At 41.1% G+C, this 10,679-nt stretch overlaps 2 protein-coding genes across 2 annotated transcripts; both read left to right on the top strand.

Annotated features, from left to right (window-relative positions):
* The first annotated feature begins 18 nt into the window (after positions 1 to 18).
* adss1 (adenylosuccinate synthase 1) lies at positions 19 to 5,584 on the top strand. The gene is made up of 13 exons (XM_086049548.1): positions 19 to 366; positions 1,740 to 1,842; positions 1,931 to 1,993; positions 2,393 to 2,443; positions 2,511 to 2,577; positions 2,665 to 2,772; positions 2,854 to 2,935; positions 3,006 to 3,132; positions 3,206 to 3,360; positions 4,750 to 4,874; positions 5,001 to 5,098; positions 5,182 to 5,331; positions 5,424 to 5,584. Exons 1-13 carry the CDS (start codon positions 178 to 180, stop codon positions 5,474 to 5,476), a joined length of 1,371 nt encoding a protein of 456 aa, XP_085905674.1. The 5' UTR covers positions 19 to 177; the 3' UTR covers positions 5,477 to 5,584.
* Positions 5,585 to 6,288: 704 nt separating this feature from the next.
* Positions 6,289 to 10,289, top strand: siva1 (SIVA1, apoptosis-inducing factor). Its single transcript, XM_086049584.1, has 4 exons — positions 6,289 to 6,500; positions 6,694 to 6,879; positions 8,084 to 8,231; positions 10,084 to 10,289. Exons 1-4 carry the CDS (start codon positions 6,380 to 6,382, stop codon positions 10,130 to 10,132), a joined length of 504 nt encoding a protein of 167 aa, XP_085905710.1. The 5' UTR covers positions 6,289 to 6,379; the 3' UTR covers positions 10,133 to 10,289.
* Positions 10,290 to 10,679: the final 390 nt, after the last annotated feature.

Here is a 10,679-nt window from a genome sequence, read left to right as displayed (position 1 = left end):
GTTTTTAATTGCGTGGACACAAAAAACGAGTGCGTAAAGGCGCTTGAGCTTTGTAGACAACCATTACGCACGCCGGTGCGTCTGGCTGTGACATCATCAGCCTTACAGATATGGCAATGCCCACTCGTCGAGGCAGCTAGTCCTCTTGAGACGACCAGCCCCGAAGCCTCCGCCACCATGTCGCTCAGTTGGTCGGCCAAAGAGCACAAAAACACGAACCAGCCCGCCGCCACGGGACTCAAGCGGCCGCGCAACGACGCGGGGAACAAAGTGACTGTTGTGTTAGGTGCGCAGTGGGGCGACGAAGGCAAAGGAAAAGTGGTCGACCTGCTGGCCACTGAAGCGGACGTTGTCTGCAGATGTCAGGTAAGGAGTGAAGTTCAACTAGTCCCCGAATACTGTCTTTGATTCGGGTATTATCGACCGACCTGCAACATTTGCAGGATTTCTTCCTATTCGAGTCCCATTTGTGCATTTTTAAAGACCATTCGGAAAACTAATCAAGTTGCTTTGATTTTTCCATTTTAACAAACCAAACATTGGATTTGAATGCAATGTTTTGATTTACTATGACAATAAAAACATTCAGACAAGTCGGCTTCAGATGACTGGCATGTGAGATACAACACTGGTCAGAAAAGTCAGTCAAGTTCAGGCTGCCAACAGTTGCTGGATGTTGTACTTTCTCCACTGACAGCACAAGCAGGATCCCTCCCCGACACCCACCCAGCGGACTGTAGAGTAGGTCACATTCTCAGAGTGGCTTGATATGTGAGAAGGCCAGGTCTGAGCCAGAGGGGGAGCAGACATGGGCCCTGTACCAGCTTCTGAGCTGGGGGTGTTAAAATAGGCCGGGCAGGCTCTATGCGAAGTGGAAAAGACCATTGATTGTCATCAACAGTCTTAATGCTGTTTACAGTGGATATAGAGTGATCCATGTTTTAGTACCATTGAATCTTTTTTTAATGAGTCCATAAATGTTTAATTTAAAAAAAAAATCATGTAATGCACAGCCATACCTGAATTGAAAAGTAGACTAAAATTGGTTAAGACGAAAGGAAAATTACTCATCCATTTTCAAAACCAGTTTTTTTGTCTGGTCATGAGAGCTGGAGCGTCTCCCAGCTGATTTGAAAGGCGAGCTACACCCTGGACTGGTCAGACAATCTCAGGGCACATGGAAAAAAAAACCCATAAACAATTTAGAATTCAGGGATCCTAACAGTTTTTGGAATGTGGAAGGAACCTGGAGGACCCATGCAAGCATGGGGAGAATATGCGAAATTCAGTACAAGGAAGGCCAGAGCTGATATTCGAACCCGTCATTGTGCTGCCCATAGGAAAATATTGTATAATATAATTTAATAAACTGGTTGCATAAGTGTTCAGTTGTGCACCTGTCAGATTTCTAGAGGCTATGTCTTGCGCAGCCCCCTTTAGATCACCACACATCTTTTGAGTTGGATCGAGGTCTGGATTCTGGCTGTACGCTTGAGGTCATCATGATGCTTTAGGTGAAATAATCTTTCTAGCCTGAGCCAAATGTGAATGCTAAATTGCCATTTTTTTCAGTTATGGCCACAAAATCCAAACTATAGTAGAATATGAACGTCACACATTTTTGCTGGTTTGGAGGTTTTGGAGGGAAAAAAGTGGTCACGAGAAGAACTACAGTCATGCATGCTGGTGATGAGGACATCAACATTCTGATTTGTTAAATGACTGTTTTTGATTCCCAGGGGGGCAACAATGCAGGGCACACGGTGGTAGTGGACGGCAAAGAGTACGACTTCCACCTTCTCCCCAGCGGAATCATCAATCCCAAAAGCATCTCACTCATTGGTAAAGACAGCAAGTGAAACAATTTGATGAGAATATTACCACAAATGTGTCTAGTGTCACCACTTTGATATCTTCTCTGATCTCGTAGGTAATGGCGTGGTCATACATTTGCCTGGCCTGTTTGAGGAGGGGGACAAAAATGAGAAGAAAGGTGCATAACTCACTCATGCTGCAATCCTGCCTTTGATGATGATAATATAACATAGCGGTATTAATTCAACAGTTTATGTTTGTGGTTTGCAGTGGTGCATAATTGCATCGTGTTTTTTTTTTCATATTATGCCCCTCTTGCAAAGTGAAAGGTCACCAAAATGTGACCTCTCTGTATATCGCAAATTGAAGGCACAATAGTTAATACATTGCATATATTAATACTCTCGCAGTGTCAGTAAAATTGGGCACTGTTATCTTCGGAAAGGCGCAATGTTGAACGTGGTTTTTGTGTTGGTCTGCTCAGAATGCAGATGCATGTAAGAACTGCTCTGTGAATAACTGTATAGTGTAAAAAAAAAATATATATATATAATAATACTCAGTCCTCTCTCATCAGGGTTGAAAGGCTGGGAGAAGAGACTAATTGTCTCGGACAGGGCTCACCTTGGTGCGTATGGCATTGCATTTGTTCATATTTTTTATGTACTTTTTGTAAACTTGTCTTCCCTCCTCAGTGTTTGATTTCCACCAGGTTGTCGACGGATTACAGGAAACTGAAAGGCAGGCGCAAGAAGGAAAGAAGTAAGCTTGAATACTTTAGAACTCCCCTGAAGCAAAATAACCATTCTTACTATGAATTACAACATATGATCGGCTTTTCCTTCTTAGTATTGGAACAACCAAGAAGGGCATTGGACCTGCATACTCCAGCAAAGCGTCTCGTACAGGTCTTCGCGTATGTGACCTTCTGGGTGACTTTAAGGACTTCTCGAGCAAGTACGGCATTAACGTCAACCTCATTCTGTTACTATCATGTCCTCCTTCATGTCAATTATGACTGTTATGAATCCCCTTCAGATTCAAGAACATCGTCCGCCAGTATCAATCCATGTATCCAACCTTGACAGTGGACGTTGAGGACCAACTGAAAAAGCTTAGGGTAGAGACGCGAACAACAATTGCTATCTTAGGGGCTGCTCCCAGCATGAAAGCTGTGTTTTGCTCTGCAGGACTATGGTGAAAGATTGCGGCCCATGGTTAGAGATGGAGTCTATTACATGTATGAAGCCCTTCATGGATCCCTGAAGAAAATTCTGGTTGAAGGGGCCAATGCTGCTCTCCTTGATATTGACTTTGGTAGGGTTTTTGAAAATGTATTATTTATATGGAAATAATTCGATTTTAGGTGACTGATAAATGCTCTCTTTAGGCACATATCCCTTTGTGACGTCATCAAACTGCACTGTGGGCGGAGCATGCACTGGCCTTGGCATCCCCCCGCTGAATATCGGTGATGTGTTTGGTGTAGCAAAGGCCTACACCACTCGGGTGGGAATTGGAGCCTTCCCCACTGAGCAACTCAATGTAAGACGGTAATGGGGGTACACTTATGCCTACAGTTGGGCCAAATAGGAGCATTTTCCCTCCCTAGTGATCAAGATCAAGAAGGCATGGCTCGCAAATGTCTGACAGATTATCTTTAAGGGATTATCCAGAGGTGTTGGGTGTGTTGGAGTGATTTTGCTCACCGATCTGCTTGGAAAACAGTCAGGACCGACACATTGTGAATGTTAAATCTGTTCTAAATTAAAAAATGGCAATTAGATAAACAACCTGAAGCTCACACTTTTTCTGGACACAAATAGAGGAGCAACCGGTTGTGTTGAGTATTTGTAAAGCACACACTCTAAAAACAGTTGGGTTAAAGATAACACAATTTTGGATGAAAAATGGACCGATGCACAAATTGGGTCAATTTGACCCACGTTCTTCGATAGCATAGATTGTATCACACGTTGGAACAGTGTGACGGCCATAAACCTTCTCGAACCGCCGCTGAACTGCAGTGCAGGGACAGAAACACTTGTGCAATTTTCTTGCAATCTTGCTCCAATGTCAATTGACGCGCCATTGGAAACAAAATGACATCCTTGCGAAAACTGCAAAGCCTAAGGTGTCAAAGGTTGACGATCTCACGTCTGTCCATGCGTTACCTGAAATGAAATAGAAAAATAGGAAGTGCATTGTGACTTTTGGGACACCCAGTATTTTACAGCAATCTGGACCTCTCAGTCTTGGTACTACGACAGATCACAATTATCAGTAGACGCATCTTCAGGAGTGCACTCAAGTACACCACACAATACAAGAAAAGTAAGACCACATGGCAATTTTTGTGGGGTCAGTTAAAATGTTACAAAATCTGTACGTGTGGACCCCGCTTTCTTATATAGAATGAAATGGAACCATTTTTAACATTCTCACTCAGGCCGCTGGCGCTGAGGGCATGTGAGGCGTTAACTGACTGACTGACACTTCAGCTCTCATGCAGGTCACGGGCAGAGATAAATTTAGGGCCAGAGGTCACATTCGGAATACATTTAGTGTGACCAGCAGACTCGTATTACTACTTACTGAGGGAACAGATCATTCGACCTGATGTTTAAACTTGCAGTATTTCCAACGTGATGTTTCATTATGGGTTACTTTATATTCTGTGTAAATACACCCACCAGTCATATTAGTAGACCTTCCCAATACAATACTGTACAAGCGCTCTCTTAAATTCACATTTAAAAAGATAGCTATGCTCCATTTTGACTAACAAAAAGCGTTGTTGATTTAAAAATATGCAAGGGCGGAGTCAGAATGTTTCAAGTTGTTGTGTTTTTTTTTTTTTCTTGCATTAACAGAGGGTTACGTGCAATTTTAAATACAGTTAAGTATTATATGTGTTTGTTTGTTTATTTGTAGGCAGTCGGAGAACTGCTGCAGACAAGGGGTCATGAGGTGGGTGTGACCACAGGGAGGAAGCGACGTTGCGGCTGGTTGGATCTTGTCATCGTCAGATACGCGCAGATGATCAATGGCTTTACTGCGTGGGTGTTTAAAATAGTCATTTTGTGGAGTGAACTTGTTTCATACTTTTTATCCTGCACAGTCATAATGATAATGATTTCAATGTTTTCTATATTTCCCTTCAACTCTTGTCAACCTTCCCGCAGCATCGCTTTGACAAAACTCGACATTCTGGATGTGCTAGAGGAAATTAAAGTAGGAATCGCTTACAAATTGAACGGGAAAAGAATTCCACATTTTCCAGGTAATTTTTGGAGATGAGGTGATGAAAGAGCAGGTGACATTTATGTTGGCACTTTATTCATGCTGTGTTTATTTGAATCCTAGCAAACATGGATGTTTTGCATAAAGTGGAGGTTGAGTATGAGACCTTCCCTGGGTGGAAGACAGACACGTCAGCAGCCCGTAAGTGGGGTGACCTCCCAGTCAAGGCACAAAACTACATCCGCTTCATTGAGAACCACATTGGAGTTCCCAGTAGGTTTTAACTTCAAATTCACATTTTACCTTGCCGTATAGTGATGACAATGACTTTACATGTGACACTCTCTCTCCCTCACTCCCTACAGTCAAGTGGGTTGGTGTTGGAAAGTCCAGGGAGTGCATGATCCAGATGTTTTAGAGGGGTAACCGCTGCTCTTCATTCGCAGTTGCACAGATCATGCAACATTTTTATCTCTAAAGTGATCTCCTCATCTGCAGTTATTAATAAACAATACATAAATGTAAACTTGTTTTCCCCTTTATTTGCTTTTCTTTTACGGTCAAAAGTAGATATGACATCCACTCCACCCTTAAATAAACAAAATTGACCACACTGTTGATGATATTGTATTGTTTTATATAGTCAAATTCAGTCGTAGAAACTGTGAAGTAAATAAGTACTAACATTTTATTGTAACAAAGCGCAAATACAGAAATACTTAATCATTACAGTACTTAGATTTTTCAGGCATTGGTAATTTTTACTTTCACTCCCTGCATTTCAAAGTAGATGTTTTTGCCACTTGCGTTGTTTAAATTGACTTTTTCAACCTTAGTGGATGACGACAACGCGCAAAACAAATGTAAAATACAGGTAAAAAAAAAGAGCGTTTCTCGGCCCCATTGTGGTCCCAGGCAAGAAGGACATCAAAAACCTGGACAATGGATAAAGCAAAAATATATTCTATTGAATAATTGACATAAAACAACAAATAACTTATTGTAACTACAGACGCACACACAAATGGTCTCAAATTAATATAGAAAATGTACATACAGACATGTATATAGACCCCTTTCCAAGTTTTTAAACAACTTTTGTTTCGCACACCCCTGAGATAGTTTTGGCCACCCCCCTGTCCCTCCCAAGAAAATCTACAATCACGTGACAATGAAAAGTTCTCTGGTTGGCCTTTAAATATCCACGTGACAATAAATCCTGCGTCCAATTGGCTGTCTTCCTTGACTCGAACATTTTTCCCGCAAAACGTACTGGGACAACAACATCACCGCGTCTGTTTTGGACTTTACCGCTGCTAACATGCCGAAGCGAGCATACCCTTTTACGGAAACCTTCTCGTCCCAGTACAAAATACACGTCAGGCAGCATGAGCTGAGTAATTTCAGTGTGTTGGGGAATAGATACAGGAAAGAAATATACGGTAAGTGCGTGTTCGGTGACGTTCTTCGACATTAGCTAAGGTTAGCCTCGCCATTGTGCTAAGTTGCTAACGTAAATGTTCGCCACCTTAATGACATTTGCACGCACAAAAACTAGCTAACACAATCGTTTATCTCACCCTGTGTTCCGGGATAGCGGTATTTTCGGCTCATTTCCCCTTCTTGTTTTCTCAGAAAAGACCAAAAACTTACTTTTTAATGGCGCCAAGGCAGTAGTGGACAAAGTATGGTCCGGCGAAGAGAAGACCAGCGACCTTCATCCTTCTGGACAGGATGCTGTTGAAAACAGCCAGACTCTCTTAAGAGGGCAGACTTTGATAGGAACTGATGGAAGACTGACTAAAGCAACCAGAACGCAAGGTGAGTTATTAGCATAGTGTGTGCCACAGTGACGTGAGGTAGCACTTTTGATAAAGTTCCAAGATTTTAAAAAATGCTATGTTCGGCTTTCATTAGGAGAACATTTTAGAATGCACTGACTGCAGCTGCCACTGCATTTTGCACTCAACTGCGCCAACAAGTTTGTTTCGTCTTCCTGGCTGCACAGCAAAATGGACTTGTCATTGAAGGAGGATGCAGTCGAAGTAATCATGACAGATTAAGAAATGTTTTGGTGTGTGTTTAGCAATCGTTTAGGGGTCCCTGTAAATCTCTTGAAGCCCAGGCAGTTACCCATGTTTCCCTAATGGTAGTCTGCCCGTAAGGCAGAATACTACACAGGTTTCCAATGTTTCAAAATGTTTAAGCAAGTTGAGTGAAAATGCACAAAACGAAGATGCGACTTGTGCCTGTTTCCGTTTTATTACTTTGCGAATATTGAGAGGAGAGGAGACTGTGCCATTAGAGGATGTCATATGAGAGTCTCTCTTCCATAAGACACTCGACTGACTTATGGTTTGGAAGAACGATTGCGTCAGCATTCACCGCATACCGAGCTGGCATGAAAAGGAGACGAAAAATGATCATGTTAAGATTACTGTTGGAGATAAGGAGACTACCGTGCCGTTCTCAGTCTGTCACATTAATGTTCATATATTTTCATTTCTTTATCCCCCCCCAAACATACCTTACTTACTCGCCTGTTGCTATTTTTTGTGACTAAAATATAACGTGTGATGTAATGGGCAAAGATGGGCACTTTATCCTTTTTATCCGCCATTATCCCTCCGCCCTTATTCATAAAAATAATTGTCCTCCTTCCTCATCCTTTTAAAGCGCTACCATTTTTGGGGTCTCCTGAAAATCTATTATACTATTAACTGTAAAAACTATTTTGAAGGTACATGGTTTTGGCCCGACGCCAGCGACATGTTCCATGTGGTTTGACTGGCGACCAATTCAGGGTGTACCCCACCTCTCTTTCTGAAATCATCTCAAGCTCAACTGCGACTTGAATGAGCACAAGTGCAGTCGAAAATGAAGTTTAGTAGTTTCGAGTACAAAAAGAGAATGATGCATTGAAGTTCTAATTTGGCTCCAGCTCACATGTGACCCCTAAAGAGAACAAGCAGAGTAGAAGTTGAAATAATAAATTAAAACAAAAAGCACACCTTGTTGTTTCCAGGGCCGCCTCCAACAGGCTGCTGCGTTTGTCAGAAGAGCACATCATGCCGGACATCTTGTTCGCAGTGCGAGCGACTTCCCTGCTCCTCCTGCAGCCGACAGTGTTCAAACTGCTCAAGCCTCTGCTGTTCTGTCTGCACCGTCATAGAGTGAGTCCCATTTTGTTTTACGTTTTCAGAGCCACCATTGAACACACAGCCCTTAAGGTGAAACCCCTTTGGAGATTCGTGGCATCAGCATTGCCATTGGTTGGCCTTCGGCACAGGCTGAAGTTGCGACAATATGTGTCAAAATACCCCTATTGGAACCAAAACCGAAGCAACGTTTTACTTTTAAAGAAGACAAAGTGCTTTTTTTAATTCATTTTTTTATTAAACAATTCAAGAACTCCCAAGTAACAAGTAGTAATCTAAATACACAAATGAGAAAGAACTATGATGCTATATTTAGTTGCTTCCTACCTTTCTCGCAACTTTTATTTATAATATTTAAAAAAAAAAGATGAATAATGTAGCAACCTTTGTGGTATTATTGGAGATTTTGAGACTCCACCACATCCAGACTGCAAATAGCTGTGCGTGCAAAGCCACTAATCAGTTGGACCATGCGCACTTCCCCCCCATAAAGTGAGTAGCCATAAAAACCTTATTGTATTTTCACCTGTGATGCAATCACACTCCTCAACTCCAATGACCTAAAACTGTACAAGACCACTCATCATCAGCTGGCCTCTCTTTCTTCCTGATCTTTGTTCAAATTTATTTATTTTTATTTTTTTCAAAAAATTTCAAAGCATTTCTTCATTTTCATTGGCTTTTCTGTGCATGCCCTTTGACTAATTTATCAGCGACGAATCTAACGGTGACAATTGAATAAAATAGAAATGAAGATGCCAGCCCACACTTGGTTCAGTGTTAACCCATTAAGGCCTAAAACGCATTTCTCAACAGCTCCCCAAAACCTTAGGCAGTCCCTTGGAATTACCCTTGAAAACCTGAAGTTCTCCCAGAAATTCAACACCTACAAAATGATTAATATCTCAGCCCCTGTAGCAGACAGAAACATAATTCCAAAAGAATTAAAGCGCTTGGACATGTGGCTTTCACAGAATTTATTATTATTTACTCTTTCAATCAAAGATGTAAAAATAATGTGTCAGTGCAAGAGAATTTAATTTTATTTTTTTTTCATAAAAAAAATAGAGTGGTAATTACCATCCTCTATTCTGTTACAAAGACGTCAATATCATAATTGTCTACAAACCATATAATATCATGTTCGACTGGTTCCACTGGTTGTGCACGTCGTCTATATATCACTGCCGTTACTTACTTTAATCAGAGCTCCCGGCGATGGACGGCGTCCGCCATTAGCCTACCTATGGCTTGAAAAAATTCCACGACATCCGGCACGGTCTTACGACACCGTCACGTGTTTATTCAGATGCATTAATTTGGCTAAGAGACGGACGGAGGATTGGATTAAAAAAGGACAGTGACGTATCCGCTCCCCCGGTTTGAAAGGTAAAAAGACGCAACAGCGCTCCCGGCTCTAGTGGTAGAAACACGGTTATGCGCTTCCGCGCTTAATGGATTAAACCAGCATGAAAGTGCAGATTTCAAAATGCAATCTCCTCAAAAGTGATACGCATCAAAGGTATGGTTTGCTCCATGTTATGTGTAAGTTTTACAATACAATGCAATTTTATTTATCATCAACAGTAAGGCATTTAACATTTTGCACAGCTGAGGGCCAAATGTATAGCGATGCAATCTTATCTGTTGTGAACTCGTACTCCTTTTTCTTATAATCCTGTAATGTAAGTGAGTTTGAATTTTTACGTTGCATCTCAATTTTAAGAAAGCCAAGACAATGGCCTCTTGACTCCATCATAAGTGGGCGTTTTATTTCAGGCATTGATCGAAAGTAGTAATACCTGTGTGTGTGTGTGTGTATATGCACAGTAATATTTAATGTGTTTTTTTCCCCTCTCCTTCACAGTTACAGTGGACGTTATGATGAAGTACTCTGCTGCAGTTGTTCCACGTAATGGAAGTGCAATACATGAGTTTATGCTTGAATACGCAGTATCCTCACTTGATGAAATACTCAGACATTTTTTTAACCATAATTGTCTTTTTTTCCCTTATGATCTAAGTGTATATGTATATAGATATCTTAAAATAAACTTGAACGTTTTCATACCATTTTGACTGTGTTCAATTTTTTTGTGATATAAAGTAGTCGGATACAAGAGGGAAAATATTTGTTCCCCTGCTGAATTTGCATTCGTGTTTGCTCACTAACAAAGAAAATAACGACTATCAAACATGCATAAGGTAACACTATAAAAGTTATTAAATATTGTTCATTTTGTTGAGTAAAACATGTTCTGCCTCTTACACAACTTTGTACTCCAAAGCCTTCTCTTGGCTCAGTCCTAACATAAATAATTTTGTTTGGGGATCAAATACTTAATTCACTCCAAAAGTAACATTTTGTTACTTTTATAGTATGTTTAAGAGAAAACATTTTTGACGATCTGTTTTCTGTATTGCGCCTTTAAAGCGGAAGTAAACCCAAACATATTTTTTTCA

The sequence above is a fragment of the Filicampus tigris genome, chromosome 13 (genome assembly GCF_054856515.1).
Source record: "Filicampus tigris isolate MCC_2025a chromosome 13, RoL_Ftig_1.0, whole genome shotgun sequence".
Lineage (NCBI taxonomy): Eukaryota > Metazoa > Chordata > Actinopteri > Syngnathiformes > Syngnathidae > Filicampus > Filicampus tigris.
Note: the sequence above shows the minus strand (reverse complement) of the source record. Positions and strands in the feature narration are given on the sequence as shown.